General features: G+C 42.7%; 1 protein-coding gene across 1 annotated transcript in view; it reads left to right on the top strand.

Moving 5' to 3' along the window:
* The first annotated feature begins 772 nt into the window (after positions 1–772).
* RAB2A (RAB2A, member RAS oncogene family) overlaps positions 773–18,210 on the top strand; it is a 71,166-nt gene continuing 53,728 nt past the window's right edge. The window contains exon 1 of the mRNA XM_059673116.1: positions 773–1,085. Coding sequence (XP_059529099.1) covers positions 1,040–1,085 — 46 coding nt within the window. The 5' untranslated portion in view covers positions 773–1,039. The remainder of the gene's footprint in view (positions 1,086–18,210) is intronic.

Here is an 18,210-nt window from a genome sequence, read left to right as displayed (position 1 = left end):
AGTAATTCAGTGCAACATGGCTCTTTCCTCCAATCACACCCCTCCCTTGGTGCAAGTTGTGTTTCCTTTCAGATGGACTATATACATATGGGCATTGAAGTATATTCCTGTTGTTTATTTACACAATGGTAAAAATATGCATTTATATTAACACAATAAAACATAACTTATGTGTCATTTATTACATATTATAAGTAATCATTACATATCACGTGTGAATGTATCTAATATATACATTTATACACTGAGTCTTGTGCTTTGTTTTCGCTTACCATAAATCAGGCTTTTTATATTTTTTAGTTAAGGGCCGTGGAGTATTCCAACGTAGGGGCATGCCATCCTATACTTCCCATTCCCTCACTTACGGTCTCGAATATACAAATAGTTCATTTTCACGGTCAAGCCCTAGTCTCCAAATTCAGAAAGGTCCCCGCACTCCAGCCCAGCTCATGTAGATGCCTGCATTTTCAAACACCTTCCCACCACGTGTCCCGCGCCCCCGCGCGCAGCGACGACAGAACCGAACCTCCCCTCACCTCCCCCAGCTGCTCCGGACCGGACCGCAGGGATCGCCCGCTTCAAGGCGCCGGATCCACTGGCGCCCGGGCTGGCCCGGGTCGGGTGGGACTGGGTGCGGCTCGCTGGGCGCTGTGTGGGCGGGGCTAGGCCCTGTGTGGGCGGGGCTAGGCCCTGTGTGGGCGGGGCTCGGGCCGACGGGCGCCGCCGTCGTGCGGGCTCCTCCCCTTTACTCCGGCGACGCTGGCGGCCGAAGCCCTTCCGGGTCGGAGCGGAGGCGGGGCGGGGACGCCACGGCAGCTGTTATTGTTCGACTGGGCTCGGCTGGGCGCTGTCTCTCTCGGCTCCTCGGGTGTCAGTTTGTCCCGCTTCTTCTCAGCTCCTCACTCTTGGCTGCGGACGGCGACGGGCGGGCCTGGCGTTGGGAGGCCCTGCGGCGGCAGGTTGAGGGGCGCGGAGGAGGAGGAGGAGGAGCAGTAGCAGGAGGAGGAGCCGTGTGCCCTGGCACCGAGCGGCCGCGGCCATGGCGTACGCGTACCTCTTCAAGTACATCATCATCGGCGACACAGGTGAGGGTCCCGGGCCTCCGGGGCCTCCCGGGCGGGTGTCGGCGGCCTGCGGGCCGGGACAGAGGGGCTGACGGCGCCTGGCCCGGGCGCGGGCGCCGCCGCCGCCGGGCGCCTCCCTCCGGGCCGCGGCGCTCCATTTCCGCAGTGCTAGCGCTGGTGACGTGGGCACTGCGAGCGCCGCGGCCTGGGGCCCGGTGCGCGGCCGCCGCCCGGAGCGCGCTGCAGCCGGGGCCGGGGCGTGCAGCCGGGGCCGGGCCGTGCAGCCGAGGCCGGAGCGTGCAGCCGGGGCCGGGGCTGCCGTGTGCGATGCTCGGCCTGGGCAGTGTCTGACAGGAGGGGCCGCAGCCCAGGGCCGCCAGGGCCCGGCTTCGATGGTTGCACCCCTCGCCGGCGCTGCTCACTTTGGGGCCTCTTGGCCGCCCCCCCCCCCCCCCCCCCGAGAAAGGAGAGAGGAGGCAGAGGAGAGCAGCAGGTGATGGGTGGGAGGAGGGTCTTGGGTTTGCTGAAGAGTCCCCCCTTCTCTGACCTACATGCATCTGTCTGCCTAGGCCTGGGCACAGCGCTCCCTGGTGTGGGACAGCCAGCTGAGGAGGAGAGGAGACCTCTAAAAAAATTGTGGGTTTGTTTTTTTCCAAGGCCTACAAATACTAAAAAAAAAAAATTATTGTTTACCTTTTCTAACACCGTCACTTATCAAGTCAGAATAAATCAGCTCCCATTACTTGACGGCTGAGGAATCCCTTTCGGGGTCGTTAAAGCACGAAATAGTTCTGTAGACTTTTGCCACGTGTAAACTGGGGTGGTTTGATAGCAATGCCAGGCCTCCGGTGCTGTGTGTGTGTGTGTGTGTGTGTGTGTGTGTGTGTGTGTTGGGGACATTGATTTTTTTCCGTGTATCAAATCTGGGTCACAACTGCTAATTTTCGAGCTGACCTGATGTCTATCTGAAGCAGAAAGAAACTCAGTCTCGCTTTAAATGACATCCGAGTGTATTTCACAAGTAAGTGAACAGACACGCAAAATAATTCCTCAAAACCGGTGATTTTGGAATTATGTGGGATCTTAGATAATACAACTGAGGCTTCTTTAGGTGTTATAACTATTAATATACCGGAGTCTGGTTTCACTGGCGACTCTTGCACAATTTTGGACGCTTTACACAACTTTGGAAATGTAAGGTGCAGCTGTGGTCGCCCTAGTGCTGAAGCAGATTCAGTAAGAAACGCGAGGAGGATGGTGATTGCTGCCGAAAAGAAAAACTTTCTGCCCTGAGGGAGGTTTTTCAGCTAGGCTTTTTGGGTGTGTGTGTCTGTATGGAAACTGGATGATTTTCTACAGAAAATCCCAGTGGTTTGCAGATATTTCGTTGCAAATTTATATACTGTTCAAAACGCTGTGGCATATTTTGAAGGAAAACGAAGTGGGGTTCTAAAACCTACTGACACAATGTTGATTTAGGCTGTAAGTCCAAGACTGGAGAGGGACTTCACCTTAGGAGTAATAGGAAAGGTTTTGAAAAGTAGAGAGAGAAGTGATTGTGGACATATGCAAGTTCCCTCTCCCAGCTCATTTATTGAGCATGTACTGTGGGTAAGGCATGGTGTTGGGCGTGGAGGGCTGCAAATGTCAACCTGGTGGTGCTGTTCTCCCGGAGTTTGCTCTCATGTAAACACAGTCCCCAGGCGGTTCTTGCTGTTGCTGCTGTTCCCGAGTTCACGCACTGGGTATTTGACACCGATGCTCTACTGCAGTACTTCTCCCCACACCAGTTCAGCCTGTACAGTTTACTGTCCGATTAATCTTACTGGAACGTCACTGTTAGGAGGCTGTGCCTCTGCCCACGTTTTGTTTGACCTGGAAGGAACTCCATATTTTAGCCCCGTTTGCTGGTCATTATTCCTGACCTGGCTTCTGCCTGTGGCCCAGTGGCTTTTTTTCTGGTCCCTGTGGATCCCTCTGCTTGGAGTGCCTTCTCTGTGGAAATTTGATTAGTCTTTCTTTCAGAGCCTAACCTGGGTCTTCCATAATGCTTTCAGAGTCAACATATATTAAGCTCTTTAAATGTGTCAGGCTTTTCCTGGTAGCTGGCTGAAAGTGATTGCTCCTTACCTGGATGCTATCTCATTTTGTATCATCTTTCTGTTACACCGCCCCCCCCCAGGGGGTACAACACTGGGTGGATGCTTGGAGTGGAAGCTCCTGTCCCATCTCCCTGCTCCAAAAGTCCATTTAATATATTGTCCTCAAGTGTAGATACCTGTTTTATCAGTTTCATATATAATCTTAGCCAGAAGACTGAGAAGTGATTCATCTTTCTGATATTAATTCCAGAATGTTTTGTAGGTACTTGTGTAGACATCTATATTTGATTATGTACTTCTTGAGGGCAGAAAAGGTGTTTTGTATGGTTTTGTATTTCAGGAAGAACCTAGTAGAAAGTAGACCTTATACATTTAATTAAGTTAATGAAAGAATAGCCAAACAGGCTACTGTGTAACTATTATTGTACATTAATAACTTTGACAGCAGAATATTTTAGCCTGATTCTGTCACTTTCTTACTGTTAACTTTGGTTGAAATGCTTTACCATACTTCCTTAATTCAAAGTATACCCATGGTTATAAAATACACTTAATGTGACCCTCCCCACAGAAGATGATATTAAATTAGTAGTGTGAGACCCATCTTGATTTTTTTTTTAAAGTCATAGTGTGAAAAATATACATCTTAGAATGAAGGAAATCACTACTTTTCCTGTTTCACTTTCTCTAGCCTATAAAATAGTCATTAGCCTTCCCTCCTCTCAGTAGTGAGATAAAATGTGGACAAATGTGAAAGTAACAGGCTCATTTTCCTTTTCAGAACCCCCTTTCATAGAAGAAGGGTGTGTGGCTTGTCTTTTGTTTTTAACCTAGAGAGTATGTTATTAAAGTTGGGGACAGTGGAAAAAGGAAGGGCCTAGGATAGAAACAACAGGAGAGAGACTAGGTGGGACTGCTTTGGCTCCCTAGAAACGTTATTGGAAAGAAGTGAGCCAAGGTGGGGCTGCTGTCAGCTCACTGGAGAGTCATTGAAAAAGGGGGCCTTGGGAACGGGTTCAGGGGTTTAGCCCAGGACTAGCTGCCACTGCCCATTGCTCCCCTGGTTACAAGTCTCGTGGGTTCCTTTAGAGTTTAAGAGATGAATGCGTGGGTAGGGAGTAGGGGGTGGGGGGGCATAAGGGGGAAAGGAAAGGTTAGGTCAGAACTTTTTACCTGACCAACTCCTATTCATCCATTCTTTTAAGATAATAACAAACCCAATACTCCTTATTGCATTTTATTGGTCTCCTTCACTCTTCATTCTTTTGAGGATAGTGCTATATAAGAAAATAAACAAGACCAGCCTGGTTATACATTATTATATAATCTGAATATATTTTTTAAATTGAGATAGAATTGCCATATAACATTGTATTAGTTTCAGGTGTACATAATGGTTTGATATATGTATATATTGCAAAATGATTACCACAGTAAATTTAGTTAACATTTATTGCCACAAAATACAAAATTTTTTTCTTGCCATGAGAAATTTTATTTTAATGATTTTAGAGACAGAAAGTTAGAGAGAGAGAGAGAGAGAGAGAGAGAGAGAGACATCAATCTGTTGCCTCCCCCACGCACCCCAACCTGGGATTGAACCCACAACCTGGATATGTGTGTCCCCTCACCAGGATTCAAATCTGCCACCTTTTGGTGTACAGGATGATGCTCCAACCAGCTGAGCCATACCATCATGGGTGCTATGAGAACTTTTAAAAATTTATTCTTGCCCTAGCTGGTTTTGCTCAGTGGATAGAGTGTCGCCCTGTGGACTGAAGGGTCCCAGGTTCAATCCCATTCAAGGGCAAATGGCCCGGATTGCGGGCTCAATCTTCAGTGAGGGGCATGCAGGAGGCAGCTGATCAATGATTCTCTCTCATCATTGATGTTTCTATCTACCTCTCCCTTCCTCTCTGAAATCAATAAAAATATATTTTTTAAAAATTTATTCTTATCAACTTCCTGCTATACAGTATAGTATTGTTAACTATATTCTACATGTTGTTCTTTACATTCCCAAGATTTACTTTTCTTATAACTGGAAGTTTGTACTTTTGACTACCTTCTCCACAGACATTCTAAATAATCTTATTTTTTGTTGCTTGTCTGGAAAGCTTTTGACTTTGTCTTAAATGTAAAGGTAGGCCTTTCAATGTCAGAAATTTTTAATAGATAATTGATGAGCCCTTGAGGGGAGATGTAGCAAGGCTTTACCTGGAAGGTGATATTTAAACTGAAATCGGAATGGTGAGTAGGGATTTGTCAGTGGAAATGAATGGGAGATAGTTGGAAGTTCGTACCTGTTTACGGCTCAGTGAATCAATCTCACCATTTGTGGTTTTAAAACAAGAGATACTGGGAAGTTAAAAGTAGAGCCATTTTATTGAAACCTTTGAGTGTGAAAGAGAAGGAAACAGTGAGAGTTGGTTGTAAGATCAGGTTGACTAGGGTGTGTGTGTTAAGTTAGGGCACACTTGAAGTTGAAAGGTTGAAAATACAAGAGAGAGAGAGAGCAGGAGCAAAATCCTAGAGGATTCTCTAGTGCTTTAGAGGGGTGGGGAACCTTTTTACTGCGAAAGGTCATTTGGATATTTATAAGATCACTTGCTGGTCATACAAAATTATCAGCTTAAAAATTAACTTCCTATGTTTGGTCACATTTATTTAACTCACCCCTGATGCTTTGGCAGGGCCAGACCGAATGACTTCTCAGACCTTCTCAGGCTGGATGTTCCCCACCCCTACTTTAAAGCTATAATAGCCCTGACCGGTTTGGCTCAGTGGATTGAGCATCAGCCTGTGGACTCAGGGGTCCCAGGTTTGATTCCAGTCAAGGGCATGTACCTTGGTTGCGGGCATATACCCAGTGGGGAGTGTGCAGGACGCAGCTGATCGATGTTTCTCTCTCATCGATGTTTCTAACTCTCTATTCCTCTCTCTTCCTCTCTGTAAAGAATTAATAAAATATATTTTTTTAAAGAAATAAAGCTATAATAAAAGGAAGCCCTCTTCCTGTGAGAGACTCAAATTTGAGTTTCTTTAAATTCTTGTGAATCACCTAGAGTGTTTTGTGTGTTTTTTGTTTTTGTTTTTAAGGATTCAGAGATTTTGAAAAGTTCGTTAGATTATTTTTAGAAAATAAGCAGTGGAAAAAACAAACTGGCAACTACCCGACCTAGAGAGTATTATGCTGAGTGAAATAATTCAGACAGAGAAAGACAGATACCATATGATTTCACTTAAATGTGAAGAAACAAACAAAATCATAGATACAGAGAACATATTTATGGTTGCCAGATGTGAGGAGGGGTTGGGCGAATGGATGAAAAAGGAAGAAATTAAGATGTATACATTGTCTTGTATAAAAACAGCCATGGGGATGTAAAGTACAGTATAGGAAATATAGTCAGTAATCTATATACTAGTATATAAAAGCCTAAGTGACCGAACGACTGGTCGACCAGCAGTTATGACACACACTGGCCACCAGCGGGCAGATGCTCAATGCAGGAGCTGCCCCTGGTGGTCAGTGTGCTCCCACAGCAGGAGCACCGCTCAGCCAGAAGCTGGGCTCACAGCTGGCGAGCGCAGCTACAGCAGAGCAAGCCTCTCCCGCCTCTGCAGCAGGGCTACCGAAGGCTGCCGCAAGTGCCGTGGGGTCGGGATAAGCGGGAGCGGCACCGGGTCCCAACTCGAGCTCCTCCCCAGCCGCCTGCCGCTTCACACACTGCTACATCCCTGTGGGGATCAGGCCTAAACTGGCAGTCTGACATCCCCTGAAAGATCCTGGGTTGCAAGAGGACACAGGCCAGGCTGAGGGACCCCACCAGTACACGAATCCGTGCACCGGGCCTCTAGTATTGTAATAAGTACATTGGTGTCATGGATACTAGACTTACTTGTTACTAGATTTATTGGGGTGATCACTTCATAAGTTATATAAATGTCTAATCACTATGTTGCACACGTGAAACTAATATAATAGTGTATGTCAACTGTAAATGAAAAATTAAAAAAATCTTAATAAACATTTTTAAGCCCTGGCCAGGTAGCTTAGTTGGTCAGAGCATCGTCCCGACATGCTAAGATTGCAGGTTTGATCTTCCATCAGGGTACATACAAGAATCAACAAATGAATGCATAAATAAGTACAATAGGTCCATGTTTCTCTCTCTCTCTCTCATCCTCCCTCTTCCTCTCCCCTTCCTTCCTATTTCTCTAAAAACCAACAAATAAAATTTACAAAATAAAATTTTTTTTAAAAGAAAAGCCAGAATTCAGAGGTAGAAAAATTCCATTAAAGTTTTTAGCTATGAAATATGAATATTTTAGTTATATAAGTATTCATAATTTAATAGTTTTGAAGAATAGCACTAACTCAAGCACCCATGCTAAAGAAATACAGATCCTCATCACAAACCTCTCTCTCTCCCAGGCTTCCACTAGCCTGAAGTCTGTAATAACCTTCCCTTCATTGTGTCACTTATGCACCTCTGAACTATATTGTTTAGTTTGTCTGTTTTAAATTTTTTTAGTAATTTTATTAAAGGAGAGAGCTACCAAAAAAAAAAAAAAAAGCCGAGGGGGCAGGGCGGGGCCAAAAAATAAATAAATAAATAAATAAATAAATAAATAAATAAATAAATAAAGGAGAGAGCTAAAACATGTCTGAAACATACCTTTTAACATCATCTGAAATTTAGACAATATACTTTTTTTGTTTTGGTAATCCTCACTCGATATTTTCCCATTGATTTGTAGAGAGAGTGGAAGGAAGGGGGAGAGACAGAGAGAGAAACATTGATGTGAGAGAGAGAGACATCAATTGGTTGCCTTCCACACACGCCCCGACCAGGTCCAGGATGGAACCTGCAGCCAAGGTAGGTATGTGCCCTTGACTAGAATTGAATCTGGGACCCTCAAACCAGTTAGGACAACAATATACTTTTATTATACTTAAAATTTGCTTTATGCATGTTACATGTAGTCTTTCAAGATTTTTGACCAGCCTTTTCCTTTTCTTTTCTTTGCTACTTGCTTCCCCTAATATTTATATTGCTCCTAAGACTTTATATTGAACCATAGTGAGCTTGACCCTGTGTTTTCATTCTTTTTTTCTTTCTTCCCTTTCCTAGTGAACATACCTACTCATCTCAAATAATACCCCTCTCTGCTTTCTCAGTGTTTTTGTCCTTTTTATCCCCACTCCATTCCTGCTCCTGCTCCGGGCTTCTTTATCATCCCCACTGCTTCCCCACCAGTTTATCTTGCTAGCTCCCCTTTTGCTGTCGCCAGTAATTTTGCTGTTTTATTTGAGCTGATCCTAATTTTGCCAGCTCAGCTGTTTTCCCCTCTCACTCTGGCCCAGCTGTGCTTGCTCCATTTTGTTTTGCTCATCCTTGGGTCTGTGAGGCTGTGTCCTTTGCTACAATAGATGCAGCCACATCCTGACCTCCTTTGCCCCCCTTTCTAGCTTTTCACTTTTTACATGAAACTTTCCCTTTTGATTCCATCAACCTCAGTTATTTGCAAGATTTTAAACACTCTACATTCAACTTGTAAATGAAGGACGCCTGGCAAGAAGATTCTGGATTCCTTCTGCTATCATAGATGCATAGTCACCCCTCCCCTTTAATTCCTGCAGTGTTTGTTAACTCAAATGACTTGGGTCTCATCCTTGGAGGTGCTGTTTTAGTAGAGCTGAAGTGAGTCCTGGACATCTTTTTCTTTTTTAAAGCATTGTTCGTACTATGACATTCCCCTCTACTGGTCAGTCTTGGGCCTTTCTTGCTTGCCTAATTTTCTAAAATTGATTTTTTCTTTTCATTGCCAGATTTTCTGCTTTCTGGGATTTTATGGATATGCCTAAGACATATTCAGGCTGAATTTATATAGAATTCTGTATCACATTAGCTTTTGGCACTATGTGTATGTAGTAGATTCTTACGAGGAATTCTCTACATTTTTTGTAGTTCATACACAATATCAAAAGCTGTTTGTTTGTTTTTTAATCCTTCAACAGATATATGAAGTTACCATTTTATAGATAAAGAAATTGAGCTATGTCATTTGGGACATATTATTTACTTCTTCCCTCTTCTTACCCCCACCTATCAAGTTTTTAGTTTTCATAGCTATGATGTGATGTAGCTCTTTAAGTTTCTCCCAGTTTTCTCTTCGAAATCTTCCTATTTTCAGGTGTAGCTGACAATTAACTGTGTTTCTGGTCAAATCTGAGGGAGAAAGGAAGAAAATTCATTGCATATGCTGCAGCAAAATTCTTGAAAACAAGACCATGCCTGGCACAGAGTTAGTACATCAGAGAGCCATGGATGTGTGCTAGGTACCCTCTGCTGGGTAGGCTAAATGCACAAACCAATTTATTTTCCCTGCTCAAGAAAAATTAAGGACACATATATATTTTTTAAAAGTACAGTTTTTTTTAATGCAAATGAGAGAAAAGGTGTATTCATTTTGTGTTGCTACCATAAACTACCACACCCTTAGCAGCTCAAACAACACAACTTTATCTTACAGTTCTGAAGTTCTACATAAGTTCATGTACATATCTAAAGTATTGCATGTGTCTCACCAGGCTAATGTCAAGGTTTTAGCAGGGCTGGGTTCCCTTGTGGAGGGTCCTTGCTCATTCACGATATTGGTAGAATATTGGTTCCTTGCAGCTGTAGGGCTGATGATTCCATTTTTTTGCTGTCATCTGATGGCTGTTCCCCACTTTCTAGAGTCCACCCATATACCCACATTCCTTGGCATGTGACTCCCTTTCTCCATCTTCAAAGCTAATAACAAGGACTCAAGTCCTTCTAGTGTCAAATCTGTCTGACTCATCGCATCTCTCTTACTGAAGCTGGAAAAGGTTTTCTGCTTTTAAAGACTCGATTAAATTGGGTTTGTCTGGATAATCCAGGATAATATCATCTCAAAGTCTGTAATCTTAATCACATCTGCAAAGTCCCTTTGCCTCCTAGGGCAGCATAGTCACAGGTTCTGGGGATTAGGCATGTATATCTTTGTGTGGTGATGGTAGGGGCTGGGGAAGACAACATTATTTTGCCTACTACAGAGGGCGAGGGAGAAACACAAGATACAGTAAGTTGAAGTCAGAAGCAGCATTAATACTTGACAGTGGCTGTTGTGTACACCTTTTAGGTTGCGTATTTTTTGTGTTAACTTTTATTGATTGAGAAAGAGTAAGAGAGAAACATCGATTTGTTGTTCCACTTATTTGCATTCATTGGCTGATGCTTGTATGTGCCCTGACTGGGGATCGAACCCGCAACCTTGGTGTATCAGGACAACGCTTAGTGTAACTGAGCTACCTGGCCAGTGCCATGTGTATACCTTTTAGAAGTGGGCACTGTATTTAGCACTAAGCAGTGTAAACAGAAAACCCTGCTCATTTTCCCTAATTATATTATCTGTTGCTTTTTTAAGTATGTGCATTCATGTACTTAATTATAACTGATAATGGGTCTTAACATAGGGTAATGTAGTGAAGAATGTAAATAGACAACTGGTATATTTTATACTACAAATAATGGCCTTTTCTAATAGTCCAACTCATTGAATCTTATTAGTAATATCCACAGGAAGGCTACGTGTTACGAATGAGGAAAGGGAGACTAATCACATCACACAGCTAATAGCTGACCAAGCTGGAATTTGAGACTAGGTCTTTCTGACTCCAAAGTCCATCTCTCTCTTCCATATCATACATATCTCTTGATTTCCTCAAATTCCATATCAGACCTCGTCTATTGGCTTACTGCTGCTTTGTCAGTTCCCTTTACTAAAACAGATAACCACCTCCACTCATGGAAAATAGGGTTAAAGTCCTATAACACAGGATAAAGTCCTTTCTCTGCTCCTTAGTAGCTGTGTGAGCTTGAGCAACCTCTTGAATCTCCCTGAGTCTCAGTGTCCTCATCTGTAAACATGGAATGAATGCATGAGATAATGTATAACACTTGTCATGAATAAGAAATGGTTAATATTTCATCTTTACTTTTTGTCCTGCTTCTTTTAAAAAATATACTTTTTATTGATTTCAGAGAAAAAGTGTGAGAGAGAGAAAATCGATGATGAGAATCCTTGATTGACTGCCTCCTGCACTCCCCCTACTGGGGATCGAGCCCAAAACACGGGACTGCTCGAGCTCTGACTGGGAATCGAACTGTGACCTCTTGGTTCATAGGCTGATGCTCAACCAGCTCAACCACTGAGAAAAGCCAGTAGGGCCATCCTGCTTCTTTGAATGTTTCTATACTTTCTCCATATGCATTTAAAAAACTAACCCATACTTGATCAGTATTGTATAGTAATGCTGTTCATAGCAAAAATTATTTCTTTTGCCCCCCATGTGTCCTACTAATGTTGATTTCCACTCTCCCTCTGCCTCCCATCCCTGCTTACCTTGCTTACTTTGAGCCAGCTGCTACTTTGAGGAATCTGCTATACTTGACTCTAATTGTTTCCTAGCTTATGTTGGTGTTTTCTTGTATTAGCATGTTTGTTTGCATCTAGATGTTTTATGGGAAGTTCTGTAGTTTATCAGCATTTTTTAACAAGAATCAAAATTGTTTATCAAGATTTCTTTTATTCTAGGTATACATATGCAGCATTGCTTTGTTTAGTCTAAATGACCATCCATCTACACTAAGGAGTTAGAAAGACTGTAGGATTAAAAAAAAATAATTAGCCCAGCCGACATGGCTCAGTGGTTGTGTTGACTTATGTATGAATCAGGAGGTCATGGTTTGATTCCTGGTCAGGGTACATGCCCGGTTTTCGGGCTCCATCCCCAGTGGGGGGCATGCAGGAGGCAGCCGATCAATGATTCTCTCTCATCATTGATGTTTCTATCCCCATCTTCCTCTCTGAAATCAATTAAAAATATTAAAAAATATAAATTTTTTTTTTAAAAAAATTAAAAATGCAAAGCCTCTAGGGATTTATCTAGGAAGGACCTGTTTTATTATAAGGAACAGAAACCTATTCCAACTAGCTCACAAAAAGAGTTTTTTTGTGTGGGTTTTTTTATTTGTTTTTAAGTGTAAGAGAGTTTATTAGTGAAACTGAGACTGAGAGAGTGGCTCCTTCACAGGCATAGCAGCCATGAAAAGAGGTTTTGATAATAATTTAAAGAGTGTTCAAAGGAACCCCAGTGGGGGGGAAAAACACCTGTAAACAAGTCTTGGGGAACCGGCCACTCTGAAATCTTTGTTTTCTTCTCAGAGCTTCTCTTTCAACCCTAAAGGTAATTAGGACTGTGTGTTTTGGATTTTAAGCATTTTTTTTGTGGGTTTGTTTTTTGTGTGTCTATTTTTATTGATTTCAGAGAGAAAAGGCGAGGGAGAGAGAGATAGAATCAGTGATAAGAGAGAATCATCGATCGGCTTCCTCCTGCATGCCCCCCACTGACGATTGAGACACAACCTGGGCATATGCCCTTGAACAGAATCGAACCTGGGACCCTTCAGTGCAGTCCGCAGGCTGATGTTCTATTCACTGAGCCAAACTAGCTAGGGCTCTTTTCTTTTTTATTTATTTTTTTTAGACAATCTTTTTATTAATGGTTTCTGATTTTATGTCATTTAGGTATGAGAACATAGACTATGTGTATTGATTCTTCAGTATTTGAGACTAATTTTGTAGCCAAGTACTTGATGATCATTTATACATATTCCATGTATGCTTGAAAAGTGTTTTATGTACATGCAGGGTTCCATACATGTCCATTAGATTAGACTTGCTATTTGTGTGTCATGTCTTCTGTATTAATAGTCTTGAGTTTGGGGATTAGATTTTTTTTTTTTTTTAAGTAACAGCGGCTTTTTTTTAAAGATCCCCACATGATTCTAATACTCAACCAAAGCTGAGGTCCACTGGTTTAGATTTTGAGGTCTTCTTCTTTTTTTCTCAAATATATTTTATTGATTTTTTACAGAGAGGAAGGGAGAGAGATAGAGAGTTAGAAACATCGATGAGAGAGAAACATCGATCAGCTGCCTCCTGCACATCTCCTACTGGGGAAGTGCCTGCAACCCAGGTACATGCCCTTGACCGGAATCGAACCTGGAACCTTTCAGTCCACAGGCCGACACTCCATCCACTGAGCCAAACCGGTTTCGGCTGGGGGTTAGATATTGACATCTATTATGATAATGGATTTTTTTTTGGTTAGTTTTGTCATATTGAATCCCCCCCCCCCCCCCCAATAAATTTGAGTGCTCATTTGTAAGGTGTAAATGGACTCAGGTCTTTACATCTTGCTGAAGAGTTATTCTTTTGTTACTGAGTTACCTTGCACTTTTTATATATTTGGTAGTGTAGTTTCTGGTATTCCGGTGTTAATATTACTTTTTGAATATTAACTTTTGGTTCATATTTGCCTAATAGTATGTACTTTTTTCTTTTAATCCTCACCCAAGGATATGTTTTTATTGATTTTAGAGAGAGAGGAAGGGAGAGGAAGAGAGAGAAACATTGATTGCCTCCCATATACATTATGACTGGGGATTGAACCCGAGACCTTTCAGTGTACTCTCCAACTGAGACAAATCGGCCAGGGTGCCTAGCATGTACGTTTTCAGCCTCTCCTTTTTTCTTAGAATCAGGTGTGGGGGTTTTTTTGTTTTTTTATTTTGTTTTGTTTTGTTTTAGGAAACAAAAATTACAGATACATTTGAAGCCCCTTATATACCCTTTTACCTTTCACCTCTTCATCCCTGGAGGTATCCCTCTCCTGAATTTGGTATTTATTATTCCTATGAAAGTTTCCAAGTGACTACTACATATGCATGTATTTGTAAACAATGTACAATATTTTATGTAATTTATTTCAACTTTATGTTAATGGAATTGTGCTTGCTCTGAAACTTTTTTGTTCAACATTATTTTCAGGGACTTATCTGTGTTAATATGTTTTGCTCAGTTTTGTTGATATTAGTTGTTGGATTGGTTTAATTTTAATTATGCTCTATTTTCTGGCTATACTATAATTTTCCCATTCTTTTTACTTAAGGAAATTTTAGGGTGGGTTGTTTGTTGTATTGTAAAAGATGGTATTGCAGGGATTATTCATGTGCCTGCCTACTTGAACACATATGCTAGAGTTCTGGAGGTATATCTTGAAGTGGAATTGTGGGTGGAAAGTATACACATCTTCAGTGTTATCAGCTAATCTGAATCATTTTCTAGAGTAATTATCAGTTAACTTTCATTCTTGTTCTTTTTTTAAAAATATATTTTATTGATTTTTTACAGAGAGGAAGGGAGAGGGATAGAGAGTGAAAAACATCGATGAGAGAGAAACATCGATCAGCTGCCTCCTGCACACCCCCCACCGGGGATGGGCCCACAACCAAGGTACATGCCCTTGACCGGAATCCAACCTGGGGCCCTTGAGTCGCAGGCTGATGCTCTATCCACTGAGCCAAACCGGTTAGGGCCATTCTTGTTCTTTCAGCCCCTATATCTCCCCCCCTTTTTTAAGGCCTGCACTTTTTATATAGCCCATTACTGTATTTTTAAAAAATTCAATATAACAGGCTGTCTTTTACCAGGGGAATTTAATTATAGATAAATTTGAATTTATTTCTGTCAGATATCACCTTGGTTCAATCACATGGGGAGGGATCAAGGCATGGATTACAGGTATGTCCATTTGCCATGGCTTTTGGGTAAGGCAGGCACACAGCAATATAGTGGTCATGTTTCCCAAATATATATAATGTCACATGTTCTATGTAGGACAATGTAGAAAGACTAATGGAAAAAAGATATCTTCTCCTAACTCTTGTTTTTTTGCAAATTATCAATTAATTTAAATCGCTAAGTTTTCTATTTATAAAATGTGTATAGTACTAGTATAGTGCTCCCTATAGTGTTGTTCATCAGTTAGGTTCTTTCTGGTTATTGCAGCTTAGCACACTTGAAAATTTTCCAAGAGCCTGCTATTTGTAATTAGAATATCTTGATTAGTGTGGTGGGTGCTCTGCTTACTTGTTACTTTGGTAAAGTTCAAATCACTTCAACTTCCATTTTCTCATCTAGAAAAAAAGCAGTAGAAGTGTCTGGCTTATCTTAACTCAGGATTTTTGTGAGTTTGAAGTAAGCAATGTATGCAGGTGCCTTCTTAGTTGCAAAGGATATGCTAATTGATTTTAGGGAGAGGGCAAGGGAGAGACAGACAGGGCGACACATTTATGTGAGAGAGAACATCAATTGGTTGCCTTTTGTATGTGCCCCAACGGGGAATCAAACCCACAACCTTTAGGTATATGGGACAGTGCTCCAACCAACTGAGCTCTATATTTACTTTTAAAAACAACCATACAAATACAAGATAGAGGTCAGCTGATTAAATAGCAGCACATTTTCTAAAAACTTAGTTTGACATGACATGGTTCAGTTTGAGTCAGATGAGTGGTAAAGCTAACAAAGGAATAATTGTGCTACTGGGTTGTTAAAAGTAAAACATACAAGGCAGGTAATAGTTCTATTCTTGTCAGGACTCAACTATAAGTCAGTTATGGAAACACTTCAAAAAAAATTTTTTTAATACGTTTTCATTTATTTTTCAGAGAGGGAGAGAAGATAGAAATAGGAACATTGCCCTGGCCAGTTTTGCTCAGTGGATAGAGCAGCCGTGGGCAAACTACGGCCCGCGGGCCGGATCCGGCCCATTTGAAATGAATAAAACTAAAAAAGAAAAAAGACCATACCCTTTTATGTAATGATGTTTACTTTGAATTTATATTAGTTCACACAAACACTCCATCCATGCTTTTGTTCCGGCCCTCCGGTCCAGTTTAAGAACCCATTGTGGCCCTCGAGTCAAAAAGTTTGCCCACCCCTGGGATAGAGCGTTGGTCTGCGGACTGAAGGGTCCCAGGTTCGATTCTGGTCAAGGCCACATGCCCAGGTTGCGTACTTGATCCCCAGTGGGGGCATGCAGGAGTCAGCTGATCAATGATTCTCACTCATTGATGTTTCTATCTCTCTCTCCCTCTCCCTTCCTCTCTGAAATCAATAAAAATATATTTAAAAAAAATAAAAGAAATAGAACATTGATCAGCTGCTTCCTGCACGCCCCCTACTGGGTTTAGATGCCACAACCAGGGCATATGCCCAGAATGAGGCTCGATCCACTGAGCCATGCCAGCCAAGCAGTTATGGAAACTCTTGTTACACATTGGAGTCTATGCTCAGGAGACTGGTCAGGGTGGTATATGAAAGCTCTATCAACCATGACATTTTAATAACAATTGAAATAATGGAAACATTTTAACCTAAAGAAGACTTAAAGAATATCAACACTAATAAAAGAGAAAAATGGTAATTGGCGTACGAGCTACCCTTTCCATTGGCTAATCAGGGCTATATGCAAATTAACTGCCAACTAAGATTGGCAGTTAACTGCCAACAAGATGGCGGTTAATTTGCATACATAGGCACAATGCAGGGAGGCGAAAGGGAAAGCAGGAAGAAGCCCCCTGCCACTGACAGTGATCGGAAACCCAGGGGGGAGCTAAGAGCTGGGGGGCAGGGCAAAGGCGGCCCTGGGGCCGCCTTTGCCCTGCCCCCCAGCCATGATTGGAGAATCAGGTGCCTTTTCCGCCCTGGCCAGTGATAGCAGGAAGTAGGGGTGGAGCCAGCAATGGGAGCTGGGCACGGTCGAAGCTGGCAGTCCCAGGAGCTAGGGGTCCCTTGCCTGGGCCTAAAGCGGAGCCCACGATCGCGGGGCCGCTGCAGCTGCGGGTCCCCACTGCCCGGGCCGGACGCCTAGGCCAGAGGCGTCAGGCCTGGGCAAGGGGCCGATCCTGCGATTGGAGGGTGATGGGGGTCAACGCCTGAGGGCTCCCAGTATGTGAGAGGGGGCAGGCTGGGCTGAGGGACACTCCCCCCCCCCCACACACACACCCAGTGCACGAATTTCGTGCACCGGGCCCCTAGTAATAATTAATAATGACTTATAAATACTTAGGTGACTCTCATATAAAAGAGGGCTTAAACAGCCTTTTGTGGCTTTTCACTGACAGAACTAGGACCATGAGTAGAAAAGAGATAGATTTGGACCCTCTATGAAATGGAAAGAGCTTGTTAAATGGTGAGTTGGTTTGTTACTGGAGCTGTTCTAGCAGGGGTTTGATTGATTTGTGTTGGGGCTTGGATGATGGAATGTTTGCAAAGAGTAGATGATTGGATTGAGTTTTTATTGAATTTTTTTTTGAGAGAGAGAGAGAGAGAGAGAGAGAGAGAGAGAGGAAGTGGGGAGGGTAGAGATCAATGTGAGAAACATCAATTGGTTGGCCTCCTGTATGCACCTGGACTGGGGATCGACTGGGGATGGAACCCAAAACCTGGGTATGTGCCCTGACTGGAGATCAAACCCAAGACTCTTCAGTGCTTGGACGACACTCCAACCAATTGAACCATACCGGCCAAGGCAGATTTTTTTTAAGTTTAAGGTGCCCTGACTGGTTTGGCTCAGTGGATAGAGCGACGGCCCGCAGACTGAAAGGTCCCTAGTTCGATTCCGGCCAAGGGCACGTACCTTGGTTGCGGGCACATCCCCAGTGGGGGGGTGTGCAAGAGGCAGCTGATCAATGTTTCTCTCCCATCGATGGGAGAGGAAGGAAGAGGGAGAGTTAGAAACATCGATGGGAGAGAAATGGTGAAAGTGGTAAGTGCTCATGATAAAAAATGAAGATTAAATTCTCTACCACTTTACATAAATATGGTAAACAATGGGTTGTGTATCCTTCCAGAAATTTTCTATACATCTGTCTTTGTGCGTGTGTGTTCCAATCCCACCAGTAGGGATTATACAATTAGTACTGTTTGTCCTATGCATTTGTTTTTTCACTTAAGGATGAATCTTGGGTATATTAAAATATCATCACATATAAAACCTCTCTCATTGTTTTTAAGCACCTGCATAGCTGAACCACAGTTTAATCAGTTCCTGATTCTGTTAGTCTTGGTCTGTGGTTCCAAATAGTAGAAATCTACTATAG

The sequence above is a fragment of the Myotis daubentonii genome, chromosome 17 (assembly GCF_963259705.1).
Source record: "Myotis daubentonii chromosome 17, mMyoDau2.1, whole genome shotgun sequence".
In the NCBI taxonomy this organism is placed as follows: domain Eukaryota; kingdom Metazoa; phylum Chordata; class Mammalia; order Chiroptera; family Vespertilionidae; genus Myotis; species Myotis daubentonii.
This window is presented reverse-complemented; position numbering and strand designations above follow the sequence as displayed.